At 33.7% G+C, this 18113-nt stretch overlaps 2 protein-coding genes across 5 annotated transcripts in view; both read left to right on the forward strand.

Annotated features, from left to right (window-relative positions):
* The first annotated feature begins 1264 nt into the window (after positions 1-1264).
* LOC114937278 (lysosomal aspartic protease-like) lies at positions 1265-11565 on the forward strand. 4 transcript variants are annotated; one of them, XM_029310696.2, is made up of 10 exons: positions 1265-1456; positions 2185-2272; positions 2942-3195; positions 3375-3493; positions 3622-3821; positions 4342-4464; positions 4536-4680; positions 4813-4911; positions 7072-7118; positions 11505-11565. In XM_029310696.2, exons 1-10 carry the CDS (start codon positions 1405-1407, stop codon positions 11524-11526), a joined length of 1149 nt encoding a protein of 382 aa, XP_029166529.2. In that variant the 5' UTR covers positions 1265-1404; the 3' UTR covers positions 11527-11565. The 4 variants fall into 4 exon arrangements, with proteins under 4 accessions (XP_029166529.2, XP_029166526.1, XP_029166527.1 ...); XM_029310693.2 differs by lacking the exons at positions 7072-7118; positions 11505-11565 and adding an exon at positions 5051-5495; XM_029310694.2 differs by lacking the exons at positions 1265-1456; positions 7072-7118; positions 11505-11565 and adding exons at positions 1827-2090; positions 5051-5495.
* A 2617-nt stretch (positions 11566-14182) lies between these two features.
* Positions 14183-18113, forward strand: part of Nlg3 (Neuroligin 3) — a 230147-nt gene continuing 226216 nt past the window's right edge. The window contains exons 1-2 of the mRNA XM_029310692.2: positions 14183-14265; positions 15072-17186. Of these exons, the coding sequence (XP_029166525.2) occupies positions 16799-17186 (388 nt within the window). The 5' untranslated portion in view covers positions 14183-14265; positions 15072-16798. The remainder of the gene's footprint in view (positions 14266-15071; positions 17187-18113) is intronic.

Raw genomic sequence — 18113 nt, forward strand, 5'->3', positions numbered from 1 at the left:
ATTAAATAAATTGTATAGATATCCTTCAATAAATTTTATCAAGATATGCGTAATATATATTTATATAATCAAATATTAATTAAATAAAAAGTGGCTATTTGGTAAATCTTTTTAGCGATTTCTGTCAATGTGAGATGATATAACAAAGGCTTTGACGTGTTTGTTCTTCCGATAATGTTGTGTTTATAAATACACAGCGCCTAATCAAAAACGGGATCAATAAAAATAAAAAGTGACTAAAGAGAAAATTTATAAAGACCACAAAGGCAAATTCACCAGACAATATCGCACCGGTTAATAAAACATTAGTGCATTAAATTATCACCAGTAAAAAATAATGAAATTTCGAATATAAATGTCGGCTTCGATCGTTACAAATTGTACAATTTTAAAAATAATAATCGAAATAAAAAAATCCCACCTCGACTATCAATAGATTAGCAATAAAATGTAAATTTGTACATAGCCATTTTTTAATAAAAATGTGCGATGCGCAAATTCGTATTATTTATTTTTGTTTTTTGTGATATTTAAAAATAAAATTTATTAAAGTTTAACTGAATTCATACTTTAATAAATTTAAGCTGTTCTAATGCAGTTCTCGAATATGTTTATAACTAATTTTACTCGATAAAAACATAATCTATCTACATATCTATTTTAGACTAATTGATTTTCTAGTGTTCTGTCTCTGTATTCTATTACAGTTTTATATAGTTCTAATCACATTTTTCATTTTTAAAGAGATCTACAATAATAATTAGTTACGTTAATTAATTTTTAAATTAATTCACCTCAATATTATCTCTGATTAAAGGTATACTCGTACATGTTTTCTAACGTATTTAATAGAAGGCTGGTCGATTTTCGATAGAGAATGTCTCATTTATTTTATCAGTCTTTCTATATTCCTAATTATATTATTTTATTTCCTAAATAATAAATAATATTAAATATAATTCGAATTAAGAACGCGCAGTAAAACAATGGCAAGATATATTGAATAATTAAAATATCGATAATGTGCAATTTGTGATATATTAATCGTATAATATAAATAATAATTTATCCATACTTTAAAATGCTCGTATAATTTAATATTCCGCGTAGATGTATGTACCTATTATGTTAGTACGTGAAATATTGCGACAACAAAGTATCCATAACAATCAATAGTATGCGGCCTTGATAGCGTCTAACATGTTATTGTTGACGTCCTTCGACTCTCAAGTATCAGCTGTTATCATTCATGTGCCGCCGACACTCGAACAGGAAAATAGATTCCAGACGCTCTCCGTCGAACTCCTATTTTAAACGCGATTGCGACAACCAACGGGAAATAATTTGCTCTGATTAATACAATTAATAAATTATTATAATTTAATTATTAACATGTAATCCCTAATGAAAAAAGTCATGTTTACCCTTGAAGTGCGTGTTCGGAATCAAATATATCGTAAGTATTGCTGCCGTTTTTCCGCGTATATAATTAGCGGTCGATGCTGGAGGTGTGTTTTTACCGACCGAGTGCGAATATTTAGTTTTTTTTTAATATCTTTTTATTGACTATATTGATCAATAAATCCTTTTCCACGATTAAAGTACTTATAAAAGCGGACCGCGCTAGCTATAATTGCATATATAAATCATATAAAAATAAAAAATTACAGTTTTGTTGTCGGCTTCTTTTGTGTCAGTTCGTAACAATACTTATTTAATAAGAAAAGCGATAAAGATAGCATAAAAGAATATTAATGAACAATTAGAAGTGAGATTACAAATCTAATAAAAAAGTTATATATTAAAAAATTTCACGCATATGTATGCATGTGTATATGTGCATATGTGCGGTTATGTGTGATGCTAACCTATCGGAGTTCGACCTATTTTCATTAATTATTAATAATTTATCTAAATACACGTTGTATTAATTAAAGAGAAATACCAAAAATATATGTTTAAATTAAATTGATTAATAGAAACCTATCGGAATTCTTTTTAAATGCTTCGTGTGTCGTTACCAATCTCTTCGCTCAAGCGTTCTATAAGCGCTGCGATCGTATATATAAGCCCCTGAATATCGATACAGGGTTAGTATAAGAATAGTAATCGACATCGCTTTATTTTTCTGTGTCCGGTCATAATAAAGAAATTTAATTGTCGCTAAAATTTCATGATTCGAAGTTTCAACCGCAAATAAATTTACTATGTTTCGCACTTTTAAAGTGCTGGTCGCGATGATTTTTGTGATGATCGATGCGCAATTGCAGAGGTAAGTGCATATTGTATTACATTATGAAATAATAAATATTGAGATTATAGAATTCGAAGCGAAGCTTGTGTGAATGTAATTAACGTTTCAATAACGATTCGACAAAATTATTTTACAAAAATGTATTTTTATTTGTTAGTAAAAAGATGGAGACATAAAATGTTATAGAAAAAGTGATTCTTTGTGAATTCGCAAAATTTGTCTGTCTACCTTATAGTTTTGGTCTACATTCAATTGTCATTAACGTACATGTATTATAATTAGAGATCAAACCACTTATAAGTATAAGTTATTTTTTTCACGCGTAAGCAAATAAACTCTCAGTACCAATGCGTTATTGTTTTGCAATGTTTGTTTTCTGAGCCCTGTGTATATATTCTGCTTTTAGAATATTACTTTATTTGGAGTTATCTTCTTGTACCAGATTGCACGCAATATGTTTTTGTTCTAAAAGTTAAAGTCTTTTAAGTTATAATGACTATTTTATATATATAATATATACATGATTCATAAAGTAAATATTATTTCAAATATATAGGAAACGCATAAATTATATAATCTAAAAAAATCGCGGAGTTAATAAATGTTTCTGATATAACTAATGTATAAATTATTTATATTGTGTAAAATATGTAAAATAAGACTGAATGTTCTTTATGTTATTTCAAGGATTTCATTACATAAGATGGATTCTATTCGACACACTTTAAAGAAGGTTGCCACTGACATTCCAAAAGTTCCTATAATCGAAGCTAGCATTAATCCTAGGGTGTCTTTATACAAATATGTAGATGGTCCGTATTATGGTAAAATTACTATTGGAATTCCCCCGCAGGAATTTAAAGTAATGTTTTCTCCTGGTTCCACAAATCTTTGGGTACCATCCAAAAAGTGCAACGCTTCTTACTTTAGTCGTTTTTGCTGTAAGTAATTTATTAATATATACACGGTGTCTGATATAAGGTGTCACACCGAAAATATACAAGTAGATCTTGTTTTATTTGGAGACAATTTTTCCTCAGCAAATATTTACAAAATTTTTTATTTTTAAAATTTCCCTATTGCGATAATTTTTTATATTACCTTCTATATTTTTTTACAGCAACGCATAACATATATGATAGTACAGAATCCAGTACATATATAGAAAATGGTACTGAGATTGAGATTCCGACTGACAGTGGCTTTATTAAAGGATTTGTATCTACTGACGTAGTGAATGTAAGTGATCATTAAACAAATAGGCCAATTTAATCAACTATAATTGTAGTTTATGAACACTTTTCAAGTATTTTTATACACTGTCATTCTCGTGATATTTTATTATTAATAAATCAATTTATTTGTAGATTGCCGGTTTCAATGTTCAAAATCAAACATTTATGGAAGCAACAAACGTGCCAGACCTTGCGTTCTTTGATGCACGTTTTGATGGTGTTTTGGGCCTGAGTTATTATACGATATCCGTCGGAGGAATAACGCCTGTGTTCTACAATATAATACATCAAGGCCTAGTGTCAATACCCATTTTCAGCTTTTATTTAAATAAGTATATATTTTCTTATGCATTGCATATGTCTAAAAATGTTTTTAACAAATAGTATATTGTGTATCAAGTGCGGAAAGTTGACAATTGGTCACGAGTGCGGGAGATGGACGCACGAGCCGAAGACGAGTGCGACCACCCCACACGAGTGAACAATTGTCAATCCGCACGTGATACACATACTATTTTGTATTACAAGTGCAGGCAAAGTGGCTGTTTCTGCGCGTTTTCTGTGCGCGAGGCGGCCGATCGCACGCCGCCATCTTGCCGCGGCACGGTAGGGGAATAGCCGTGTTCAATACATTTCCTACGGCTTCAGCCGTATACAATGACTTTTAACGCGGCTGAGCCGTAGATAATGGCTTTGAACGCGGCTTATTCACTCACCGCGTTGCCGCTAGATGGCGGCGATGGAAATCGGCCACTTCCCGCACAGAAAACATGCACCGAAAGTGCCACTTTGCCTGCACGTGTAATACAAAAATATATATATTACAATATGAAAAATATACGATCTGCGCAGAGATATTCCGGATAATGTCGGTGGTGAATTAATATTGGGTGGTACCGATCCCGCTCATTACAAAGGCGAGTTGACCTATGTTCCTGTTACTAAGAAAGGATTCTGGCAATTTAATATGAATAAGTACGTTATTTTCTAAATTATTCTCATAATCGTGGTTACAACAAACTGTTAATATTATTATTGTGCTGTAGGATCACAATATTTAATTTTACTTTGTGCAAGGATGACTGTCAAGCCATCGCTGGTACAGGCACCTCATCAATATTAGGACCATATTCGAACATCTCTATTATTAATGACCTTATTGGAACTTATCTCATTAATGGAGAGTATTTCGTAAGTAAACAATTATGCTTTTCACAATGACACAGCTTTCTGTAGGAAAATTATAAAAAGTTACTAGAATATAAATTGATATTTGTGTTGTGAGTTGCCATTTCTTAATCTGATATTCTCTTTTGTTTAAAGTTAAACTGCAACAAGATTAACTCTCCTGAGATGCCAGTAATCAGTTTCTCTATAGGTAATAAAGTGTTCAGTCTTAACAGTCAGGATTACATCCAACCGGTAAATAGTATAGATCCTATAATAGATTTAAATCCAGAAATGATTGTCAAATCGACATTGATTTGACAATTATTTCTGGCTAGGAAATTATTTAAATTTAAAAAACTTACATTTTTTGTGTGTGCTTCAATCTATATAGATATCACTAAATCGCAAGATATGTAAAAGCAGTTTTGAATCGAATCGCGCTATCGATAATTTGTGGACTCTAGGAGATATATTTCTTACCCGTTATTATAGCGTGTATGATTCTGAGAAAGACCGAGTGGGATTTGCCCCAGCGAAATAAATGTCGATTGTTATTTCTTAGATTTATATAATAAGACATCGCATTTAAATGATAATGTCGCGATTAATTTAGTTACTTTTTTATAGTTTGATAATATTTATTGACTAGTCATTTTCTATTTATAGTTATGTAATACATTAAAAACGGATTTATTCGTTTTGGAGAATTAAAATGAGGATATATATGGAAAATATTTTCTATTCATTTGACATATTTTCTTTTAAGACACGCACTGTATTGTTCTATTTCTGAACAAATAAATTTAAAAAAATTTATTTTCCATATACTTTATATATGTACACATATATATGTTAATTATATATATATATATATATATATATATATATATATATAAATTTCACTGATATAATTATAGTTTTCTCTTAGATCTATTTTTTTACAAATTTATCCAAAAAACTGTTTGTTAATAATAAAATCAAACTTCAATGTAAAATAGAAAGTAAATAAATTTCAAGATTTCTTTGACAAATAAATTTTTCAAAAGTAAAATAAATGATTTTTTTTCTTTAATAAAATTGTTATTATATACATTTTCCAGTTTTTTATTTTTGTAATACTGATTTATTTAAGAAATTTTTTCTCTAATTCGAAATTGCACAAAAACGCGATATTTCAATAAAACTACAATAATGAGGCAAAAGCGTATATTTATATAGACAAAGATAATTAAAAACAAAAGTGATGAGTGTACAGATTTTATCGTATAATATATAAATAAATGAAAAAATAACAGAATAATTAAAATTTTTCAAAGAGATGATAGTCAGCTATATCCAAATTGGAATAAAAATTCATCAAAGTAAAAAAATACCATATCACATTACGTTGTGTAAAACTTTCTCTCCCTTCGTCAACTGATATAAAGTTTACATATCATCAATATAAATTTTTGCATAGTTTATATGTGTATATTATTGTTATTTTTTACTGGGATTGCTTTTTCATTTAATTATTAATAATTTATCCAAATATGCGTTGTATTAATTAAAAAGGCATACCAAAAATATATGTTCAAATTAAATCTCTATCGGAATCCTTTGTAAATTCGTGTGTTGTTACCAATCTCTCCCCATTCAAGCATTTAATAAGCGCTTCGCGATCGTATGTATATAAAGCTCCTGAATGTCGATACAGGGTTAATATAAGAGTTAATAAGCCAGTAATTGACAACGCTTTATTTTTTTGTGTGTCCGGTCATAAGAGAAATATTCGTCGTTGGAAATTTCGTGATTCGAAGTTCCAGTCGCAAGTAAATTCGCAAACATGTTTCGCATTTTTATGCTGATCGTCGCGATCTTTGTGATGATCGACGTGCAATTGCAGAGACAAGTGCATATTGCATTGCATTATATGATATGATAAATATAAAGATTATGGAGATAATTCTTTTTTTTGTATTTGCATCTCACAATTGCATGCAATACGTTTCTGTTCTAAAAATCAAAGTCTTAAGTTATAATGACTTTATTTTAAAATCAAACATTTGCGGAAGCAATACACGAGCCAAGCGATGCGTTCATTGCTGCAAAATTTGATGGTATTTTGGGCATGAGTTTTAAAATGATATCCGTCAACGAAGTAATGCATGTGTTCTACAATATAATGAAACAAGGCTTAGTATATTATATTTTGTATGACTCCGACAATTTAAAACAAGAGATAATTATTAAGAAAAATAATTTTATTAATACTTTTTTTATAAATTCTATAAAAACCTCTATTAAAAATTAACTTTTTAAATGAAATTATTCCATTATATTGCCGTTTATTATTGTACATAGATATAAAAGTTGGTAAAATATTAATTTTGAATGCTGTTATAATTTAAATTTCATATTTCTGTGTTACAGATCAACGTAACTTCAACGTCGTCAACTCCGTTGTTGTTCATTGATCGGTGAGTAATAAACAAGCTTTATTTTATTTAGGGTAATGGATCTGTAAAAATTGTAATTTCAAATAATATATGTCTCGATATATAGAATGTATTCTCCAATAATATAAAAATATGATAGACAAGCATACAGCATGTCATGTAAATCTATTACCTCAATAATTCTCGAATAATGAAGAGTTTGATAAGAGTTTTCTTCTTCGGATCTATTTTAATAGATTTATAATAAAATTTTGTTTATAAAAATATACTGCGAAATAAAATCATTACATTAAATGTTTTATTTATATTTAAAAAATTTTTGGAAACGTTAAACTGTAAATAATATTTGTGGGAAAAATAATATTTTTGAAACAAAAATTAAATAATATTTATTTCATTTTCTTGCACATATAAAACTTCTCTCAATTATTCCATTTATAAAACAGTTTTAAAATACGATTTAATATTCATAAATGACTTGGGTCGTTCGCCAAACGATAGAGGGCTAAAATTGATAAAATATTATAGTATATACAATATGTGACATACACGTAATACAAACGACACGCACATCGTTTGAAAGATAAACGACCCGAAATGTCTTACGATTGTAAACGAGCGTAAATTCACGCTTATCTGACGGCGAGGATAATCAACCGACGGTAGAAGAAATTTATCTTCTTTTTCGATCTTTGGCTAGAAATCAAGCTGAAATAAAAGATACACAGGAAAGGTAGAGTCGGAAGAATTGAACACAAAATACGATGGCAAATGCTGAATATATAGAATTATGTCGGAAACCTCGCAGCATTAAGGGGCTTTTCCCTTATCAATATAAGTGATATTCCCGAGAATGCCTTCCTGTCGCACGAAAGCGACATCGATTTCTTGGATTTGGATGCCCGATGGTAGTCTAGGCACGAATCTCTCGCGTCACACCCTGTCGGCTTCCCGACCCTTGTCTCGAGTCCTTTTCAAAGGATTGTCGCACCGCGTGACACCGTTAAGAGATGTCAGTTCTCTTTCCTCCGTGCGCTTTTGTCTTTTTTTTACTGCGAAAAATCTCGATTACATTCACCACCGATCGAGCGATATTCCATAGTGCCAGGATCAGGACACCAGTGTGTCATGCTTAATATATTCCTTCGGCGTCGATAAAAAATATATTATCCCTGTCATTTTTCCCTCACAATCTGATTTCTACTAAATAAATTAAGTGGATGCTGACTATGACTGTTTTACCGACTTTAAGTTCAAGGACTTTTCTTTTTATTGGCTATACAGATTGAAAAATCCTTCTCCTCAATTAAAATACTGATAATAATGAACGGGGAGCGCTTTAATTTCGTATAAAAAACAATAAAAGTTAAAAAATTACAGTTTCTTTATCGGCCTCTTGCATCAGTTCATTACAATACCTATTTAATATAAAAATTCTTCAGTTTATTTGTGTACAAAATATGGCGCTCTCAATAGAGATAACATAAAAGAATAATACAGAAGTAATAGAAATGAGATAAAAAGCCAGTATCAAAAGATTCGTATTTGAATTAATTATGTATGTATATTTGCGTGTGGAATTGATGTCGAGGCATAAAACAGCAAAAATTAGTTGCCGGACAACGCTCCCCATTCATTATTATCAATACTTTCTATAAGTAAGTAGTATTATCAATACTACTCACATTGTGGAGAATTTTTCAATCTCTATATTCAATAAGAAGTGAACCTAACCTAACTTAAAGTCGGTAAAACAGAACAACGGCAGCATCCCCTTAAGGGATTTTAAATGTATGCTGCTGCTCTGTTTTATCAACCGAGCAATTATTTTTTTTTAGATAGGTTATTCTTTTTATTGGCAGTGTGTACATATAAAATAAGACCAGGACAGATATGACATCGGATGAAAAAATATAAGTGAATGTTTAGATATCAATTTGGAAGCCTAGTAAACGAGAATAGCTTCTTACATTTTCGTGCATATGTAGAGATGAATCCGTCCTGCCAAATATGTCAAATCCGTCCTGGTCTTATTTTGTATGTACAAACTGTCAATAACATATCTAAAAAGAATAACCTATCTAATAAGAAATAATCGCTCGATCGATAAAACAGATCCGTTTAGGATTTCCTTAAGCATTGGAGAAATTTTCTCCACCGAAGATTCTCGGGATTCTTAGGAACATTGTTACGGAAATAATCTAAGCAAGACAGACGCGCACGTTCTATGTATCTTTGATAAATGCTAGAATTAATTTTACTTTCTTGACTTGTCAAACATATTGTTTAAATTTACGAAATTTTGTTCTCCTCTCAGAGCCAATTATTTACAGATTTCAGAATTGATTCCAATGCTATTTCTCTTTTAAATTTTGTGGAATCTAACATGGGTGTCCAAAATGCCTTTATCCTCTCATCAGTAAAAAAATTAATATAAAAAATAAAAATAACAAAAAAGTGAGAAAAAAGAAGAAAAAATTTAATTATGTCCCCTTCTGGAAAAAATTCTGCGAACGTCTATGATCGCTAATAAAACTGTTTAACTCTTCGACGAATTAAATACAAATTAAATACGAAAGAAGACGTCTCAACTTTTCGCGAACTTTTCGCTTCGTATAGCAATAATAAGTATTCTTCGTATTCTCGGACCGGTTTCTCGGGAGCTCTCTTTGCATCCTCGGAATCGTAGATTGGCGTACGCTTGTCATTTTAACGGCGTTCTCGAGTTTTTGCACGAACGTGTCTTAGGGAAGGTGGGTGCGTCCTCGTGTCGCAAACGAGAAGCGGATTTCCGCTCGACGGCTTTGTGGCCGGAGGCGACCAATTTCCACCCCTTTCGGCCCTTCTCACCCTCAAGGAGCCGCACGACGTCCCTCGCGTTGACATTGCAAATATTTAACCGTTCCCCGAGACCCTCCTCCTCGTCCTCGGCCACTTCACTGTCCAATTATTCCTCGTATCTGCCCGAGCGATAAAGTCGCGTGCGCTCTTGATTTTCCCTACAGAAAAAAATTTCCCAGAAAATTAGTCCTTTCGCGGCGGTAAAATAGAAAATTATAGTTCTTAATATACGATGTACAACGCGCTGTGAAAATGTGACGTGCGAATTATATGCAACACATAAAGTTGAATAAGGCACTATCTATAGTCTCAAGTTGACGTTACGTGGAGATAACTAGTGATGGAACTAAATATCTCACGAGTTCAAACTAGTTTGCATGGTTTTAAACTGTTGATTATTTCGAACAAAAAATATAATTTTGATAATTTTTGATTATTTGAATCTGTCAGAGTGTTTGTGACGAGTAGTGTAGCAATAAGTAACATAAATATATTTTTTTTTAATTTTAGAGTTTAAATACAACTTGCAAAGAATTCGATTCTTTACAATAAAAAGTAGTTTTGAACCTCGTGAGTACACTATAAAAAATATGTATCATTGTATAAAAAATGTGTAAAATTACATAAATAATAAGTGTAAAATTTTACATTTATTATTTATGTAATTTTACATGCTTTTATGTAATATATTATAAATTATTTACAGTGAACTCAATCTAAAAATTCGAACACAACTATTCTAGATTCGATGACTTTGCAAGTGTACAATAAATGCACAATTTTACATATTATTTATATAATTTTACATATTTTTATATATAATATATTATATATATATTTTTTACAGTGCACTCAATCGAAAAATTCGAACACAACTATTCTAGATTCAATAACTTCGTAAACGTAAAATAAAATATTATTTCTTACGAGTATTTATTCTCACCCTATAGAGATTGAAATTTGATTATCGGATGCGCCTTGAATATTTTCGTACATATTGAACTTGATCCCATCCCTATAGGGATAAACGCGCTGTATTAAAGGATGACAGTGCATTAAAGGGTTTATTCGATCGCGTGCGATTTTCCGAAAGCGAGGAATAATGCCGCGAGATAATTCACGTGGCTTTGGCGCGCCGGGAAAGAGTTTGTTAACGAGCGTAACTACGCGGTAAAGTGCGAAGGCGATGTTGAATGCGGGAGCGAAGCGGAATTTCGCGAGGAGGAGAAACTCTTTGCGCAGCTGCGCCCGGCTTCCGGAAATTCTCGTTAAAAAGTTCCCCCATTTCGTTTCCCTGTTCCGTGCATTTTCCGCGTTGTCCATCGTGCGGAGATACCGCGGTGCACGAATTTTGTCAAATAAATCCCGCTAATTTATACTGTTATTTATCGACATTTACATGCTCGCGTTGATTTAGTAATCACTAATTTGTTGAGAGAATTACAAAACTGACAAACTCATTGGCCCGTGCACTTTTTACACTTAATTAATTCATGAAATTTGGGTTATTTGAAAATTAATAAAATGATTTCTATGCGCTAATCATTCTTTAAAATTTTATTACAGAAGCTGTCTCACGCACCGGTAATCACGCGCTAATATATTTTGCTCAAACTAATTTAAGCATATGATAATATATAATACAATATATATATATAAGCAAATTTTATGTATCATTGATTAACATGTGCAATTGTCATTACTTTTAATTTGTAATAAATATATATTCTTATATGACAATATGATATATATTAATTATATGATAATATATATTCCTTACAAATTAAAAGCAATTGCACATGTTAATTAATGGTACATAAAATTTGATTTCTACACTGAAAAAAGAGTTCGGTTGTTTTTCGACGAAACAGAGAATTACTGGTTAAATCAACGAGAATTCCTTTTAATGCAACAAGAATCTTGATTAGCACAAACAAAAAATAACCAAGATTCTTGTTGCATTAAAAGAAATTCTCGTCGATTTAACCAGTAATTCTCTGTTTCGTCGAAAAACAACCAAACTCTTTTTTCAGTGTAATTTTTTCAAAATGACATTAGATTAATAAGATATTTTGAATATATAATTAGGAATATTGAATCTGTTTAGAAATATATTGTAACATTTTATATTTAGAACAAATATTTCTCTCTATTATTGATATAATCATGATGATACAATAATGATGAAAAGCCTAGAAAGATGAGACGTGTCAAAGACTCAGAAGTATCAGGTTGAATCGATAATTCGAAAATGCGACCTAGATACAATTCCATTCAAAATTTGAACCTAGTACATAATATAATTTAGATAATTATAAATTGTAATAAAAATAAAATGTAACAAAAAGGACGCACAAAAAAAATATTTTATTTGATTAAAATAAAATAAAAATAAAAAAGATAATCTATTTTCCATTCTATTAATTGCTAAAATACATTAACTGCTTTTAAACCTTATGCCAATGCATAACTTTTCACTTTTTTATTAATATAGATTAGCAACCCGAATACCAACGTTTTTAACACTGCGGCAATTTTTTTATAACAGCTGCAGGGCATTGACCAAATTTTCCTGTTATATTTCGGGAAGTTTGAATACAAAGACCTTTTGTAATTTTTTTTAACAAAGGAAAATTTTGAAATAAATTTTCAAACAATTTAAAATTGCTTTGGGTACTCTCGAGTATTCGTTTATTGAGGGCTTTATATAAATATATAGGCGTCAGCAAGATTTTTTTCAAGGGGGGGCATGATTACAATTTTTTCTCATTTTTTGTTCTTTTTTAATTTAAAAAATATTTTTGTTATTTTATTATTTTCATTTTTTATATTAAATATGCAAATGAATTCCAGTATTTATTTAAAAGAAGAGCAAAAGGAAAACTTAATTTTTTCTACTAATTCCGCCCTCGTTTCTGCAGACGTCTTTGGTACCGATAGAATTTGTCAAAGAAGCAATTAAACTTTTAAGGTTAGGACGCTCAGGTATCCGTTCACCGACAGAAGCGTTCAGATACGACTTTCGGAGACTTTATGGGTGTCTGCAAGATTTTTTTTCAAGGGAGGCATAATTATTGTACAATTTTTTTCTAAATTTTTGTTTTTTTTAATTAAAAAATTTTTTCGTTATTTTATTATTTAAAATTTTTGTTATATTAAATATGCAAATAAATTTTAGTATTTATGTAAAAGGAGAGCAAATGCTTAATTTTTTCTACTAATTCCGCCCTCGTTTCTGCGGACGTCCTTAGTACCGATAGAATTTGTCAAAGAAGCAATTGAACTTTTTAGGTTAGGATACGCTCAGGCATCCGTTCACCGACAGAAGCGTTCAAATACGACTTTCGGAGACTTTATAAGTGTCTGTAAGATTTTTTTCAAGGGGGGCATGATTACAATTTTTTCTCATTTTTTGTTCTTTCTTAATTTAAAAAATGTTTTTGTTATTTTATTATTTTCATTTTTTATATTAAATATGCAAGTAAATTCCAGTATTTATTTAAAAGTAGAGCAAATGCTTAATTTTTTCTACTAATTCCGTCCTCGTTTCTGCGGACGTTCTTGGTACCGATAGAATTTGTCAAAGAAGCAATTGAACTTTTTAGGTTAGGATACGCTCAGGCATCCGTTCACCGACAGAAGCGTTTAGATACGACTTTCGGAGACTTTATGGGTGTCTGTAAGATTTTTTTCAAGGGGGGCATGATTACAATTTTTTCTCATTTTTTGTTCTTTCTTAATTTAAAAAATGTTTTTGTTATTTTATTATTTTCATTTTTTATATTAAATATGCAAGTAAATTCCAGTATTTATTTAAAAGTAGAGCAAATGCTTAATCTTTTCTACTAATTCCGTCCTCGTTTCTGCGGACGTCCTTATGGTACCGATAGAATTTGTCAAAGAAGCAATTGAACTTTTTAGGTTAGGATACGCTCAGGCATCCGTTCACCGACAGAAGGGTTCAGATACGACTTTCAGGGAATCCAATAATGATGGAGAGCCCGCGGAAAGCGGAGAAGTAATTCAAAACGCGAGAGGGCTCGCGGCGAAGTCAAAGTCGAATAAGATGCGCGATCCCGGACTCGAACCAACAACTCTCGCCGGTCGGTTCGCGCGGGAGGATCGATCCCTCCTGCCCTATCGACCACGCCGGGGTGCACTTCCGCCCATGTCCCGTGGCTCCGGAGCGACGCATGCGCAGCCGGCGGCGAACGTCGTCGCCTGACGCCAGTCTGTCGGGGGTCGAAGTGTCGGCTACATCGGGTCGGTCGGTTTTCCTCGCATATAACCGCGGCGTTCCAGCGGCGCTCTCTCACCCTCTTTCGCGGTAATACCTGCGCCCACCTCTCTTTCTCTCTCTCTCTCTCTCTCTCTCTTTCGATCTCCTCGTCACGCGAGATTTGTCGCGGTGCATCGACCAGGTTGTCGTCGGCCAGGTTGTATAAGGTCGGTGCCAGGGAGGGTGGTAGTTTGCGAACCGAGGGGGTATAGAGGGTTATAGCTCTCGTCGAGGGAAGAAACGCGGGGAGGGGGAGGAGGGGGTGGCACACCGCGACTTCGCTCACCACCTTTCCTCGACGGATTTTTCGGTGAGCCGCTTCAACGGGGGTTGTTGTTGGTGGTGGTGGTGGTGGTTGGTGGTGGTTAGGTGGTGTGGTGGTGTCTCTCGCTTCTCAAGCAAGCGGGAACCTTCGTCCAGTTCGCGCAGTTCGACGAAACTTGAAATTACTTCGGCGCGTCCGATAAATCGGCGTTATCGGGAAACGATTTACCCTCCCCGGCTCGACGCAAAGTTTCAAGAAATATACGCCGGACGGGGGGAAACAGTAAAGAGAGAGAGAGAGAGAGCGAACGGGCCGCTCCGGATGATTCTGGATCGTCCTGAAGCAATGCGCGAAAGGGAATCCCCTATGAGAGCACCCGGTCTGTTGCGATGAAGAAACGATGATCGCGCGCGTGACTTTCTGGGTCCAAGTGTTGTGTTCCACGATTGGGGATCGTTTAGTGTTCGATTGGGAAGGTGGTGCGAGTCCGAATGGAATAAACGACACGGATGATCCTAATTTTCCTTTCTATCCGCGAGAGTGTTAGGTTAGAAAGGTTCTTGCACAGTGAGATTTTTATTCAATCTAGGTTAATCGAAGATCGGGCTGTTGACTTTCGCAGGAATTTACATTTTCTGCTCCGAAGGGATATACCGGAAGACTTAAGCGGAGAGGAGAAATTCGCTTCTTTTATTTCAAGAATGACGATGCCCCTGTCTTTGTGCCCTTTAAGCATCAAACAGAACGAAGCAGCTGAAGAATTTCCAGTAGTGCTTTTATCGGCCGCAGAGGAAATTTGAAGATCTTTAACGCGATATTTTCACTGGAAGCTGCAAAAATATCAGTTTCTTTAGCCGCGACATTGTTTCTCTCTCAACGAATTAGCTTCGCTTCGGAGATTGTTTGCTGAAAAAATGCATCGGCGAACGTTCCATCCGATCGAGAGACCAGTTCGATGAAAAAAATACAACTCTCGTTAGCTTCGATCCGTCCAATAAAAAGTCTCGAGTGAGATATTATCGCGTATTTTCTCTTCCCTTCAGTATGATTAAAAACCCCGGTGCGTTCCAACTTCTTCGATACATTAAGCACGCCATCGAAAACGAGATTGTCTTTGTGTGAGCGATAAGAAAAAAAGAAGGACAGAGAGTAAACTTGCCTCTAACTTCAGCAAACGCGAAGAAAGACGCGGGTGGAAATAAAAATTCGTTTACGCACGAATATATATACCACTTTGGGAAGTTTTGACGGAGATTTTGTTTTTCCTAACCGGAACTTTCAACGATTAAAATGTTAATCCATCGCGAAAGAGTGCGAAATTACCCCGCGACAGAGTGCATAAATAAGTAGTTCGCTAATGGTTCCGATTAGACGTTCAATGACGTAAATTTACAACGATCCCTCTTTTACGCGTGGAAAACCTCTATTCGTTCAGTGAAGCGACGAGACAAGGAAGGTGGATTTGCAGATCGTTAACGTTTTGCAATTCGACGAACGAAGCGGATGATAATTAAGTTCAAGGGACAACAATAATGTCTCTAATGAGGATACATTGATCTTTTCATCATCGAGTCGACGGAGCATCGACACTTCTGCGATATAACTCTAATCGAATATCCAACTAAGTGTGTAACTAAAGAGATCTATGTACAGAGCAATTACAATTTCTCCAACTCTTTTGGATCTCTAACGTAAAGGCAGATTTGTAATCAATCTGTATAATTCGCAATCATCCTTAGATCAATTGCGTCGAATTACAAGAATTGCGCGAGGACCAATCTATTTTTTTCCGGATCACTTCAATATAAAGGGACACTTTAAAAGGATCATGGAAAATGTAGTGTATCTCATCGCACACGGAATTATTCATCAAGAAGGTTTAATTAAATACAGTATATAGTCCTCCTTTGTTGATACCTAAAAATTATTATTGAGAACAAAGGTCAGGACCACGACGTTTATTTGAAGCAAAGCTTCAGACAGGAAGCTAATCGGAAGATAACAGCTAGAGTTTGATCAGCCCCTCCACTTTTTATCCAAATTATCTCCGATACATTGACTCCGGCAAGATCCAACAAAGTCATCGAACTCTTTATCTCGAGAAAGATTGATGCATCCAGGAGGTGAATCGACTTCGGAGAGCCGCGAGATGGACCAGCTCGCGTACGTCCGCACTTCCGGTGGCGGTTAGGGAAGACGATTAAGGGAGGAGAGTAGACAGAAAAGGAAGGCGGTATGAGAGACGTCGGAGCCGGAGCGAACGAGTGATCGGAGGTGAAGGACGCCCCCGAAGACGTCGGTCAGGATCGCGTCAAGATGACGTCACCGATCCTGACGCTGCTCGGCTTGATCCTGGCGACCGCCGGCGCCGAGCTGAGCTCGAGGATTGTCAGGACTAAGTACGGCGAACTGTCGGGCGTGATCGTTACCCTCGATCGATACCTCGAGGGTGTCGAGGTGTTTCGCGGCGTCCCTTACGCCTCGCCGCCGATCGGCTCCCTACGCTTCATGCCGCCCGTCAGCGGCGCCCTTTGGCACGGCGTGAAGGTCGCCGATAAGTTCGGACCCGTCTGTCCCCAGAAGCTGCCCGAGATCAACGACAAGATGCCCAAGGGCAGAGCGGAGTATCTCAAGAGACTGCTGCCCTACCTCAAGAACCAAAGCGAGGACTGCCTGTACCTTAACATTTATACGCCGGTTCAAGGTAAGCTTCTCACTTCCCTTGTTTCTTTTTTTTTTTGCCCACGTGACACAAGCAGGGCTGTGCTTAGATGGGTTTGAAATTAGTTGAAGGTGAAGATAAAAATAGGTACGCAGTTGAAAAATAAATTTCACAGATACCACATGTCCCAAACGGTTCACAGAAATTTTCGTGTTCATTTAACATGTGTTAAATGGAGACACAAATATTGTGTTAATATTTGAACACAAAATAAATGTAAAACTTCAAATAATTTGAAATAAATTTTATGTAAAATTAACATAATTTTAATGGAAAAGTTAAAATATGTTAATTTTAGATTGATCATTCCCATTTATATTATAAAATAAAAAATCAACATTTTTTTTTGTAAATTTTAACTGAAAAATCTTGTCACTAAGCAGAACATACTTATTATGTAACATTAAAAATAGATGCACATTGTGTTATTTTTACATTTTTTTCAGTTCTTTTAATAATTTAACATTTAAGTTTAATTAACAGAATAGTAATATGTTAAATTAACACATGAATGTGTTAAATATTATGTGTTAAATAATACAAAAATTTTTACGGGAACCGTTTTTAATAAGAAAACACCATTTTTTTCTACTATGTAAATTCATCTTGCAAGGAAAGTTAGGCAACCTAAAAATTCTAAATATCCATAACACAAAACTATTTTTTGTTCGTGTTGAATTAGAGTCTGAGGGAGTGAAACCTTTCATAAGTAATGGCTTTTTGCTTTTCTCGATATATTTCGAAAATTATTCAAGATATCAAAAAATAGACAAAAGTTTTATGGTAAAAAGACCTCTATTTCATACTACGTTAATGAAATTTTAAAAACATTTTTCAAAATTATTAATCCCCAAAAATTATTTTTTCAATTTTATTAACGTGTTTAAATGGAGGTGTTTTTACTATAAA

Source organism: Nylanderia fulva, unplaced genomic scaffold (genome assembly GCF_048542155.1).
Source record: "Nylanderia fulva isolate GAGA-0341 unplaced genomic scaffold, ASM4854215v1 Scaffold15, whole genome shotgun sequence".
In the NCBI taxonomy this organism is placed as follows: Eukaryota; Metazoa; Arthropoda; class Insecta; order Hymenoptera; family Formicidae; genus Nylanderia; species Nylanderia fulva.

Coding starts and splice junctions, on each gene's coding strand:
- LOC114937278 (XM_029310693.2), top strand. CDS start 1,405: ATGAAAAAAGTCATGTTTACCCTTGAAGTGCGTGTTCGGAATCAAATA. Junction 3,196..3,374: donor TTACTTTAGTCGTTTTTGCT/GTAAGTAATTTA, acceptor ATTTTTTTACAG/CAACGCATAACATATATGAT. Junction 4,465..4,535: donor TGGCAATTTAATATGAATAA/GTACGTTATTTT, acceptor ATTGTGCTGTAG/GATCACAATATTTAATTTTA.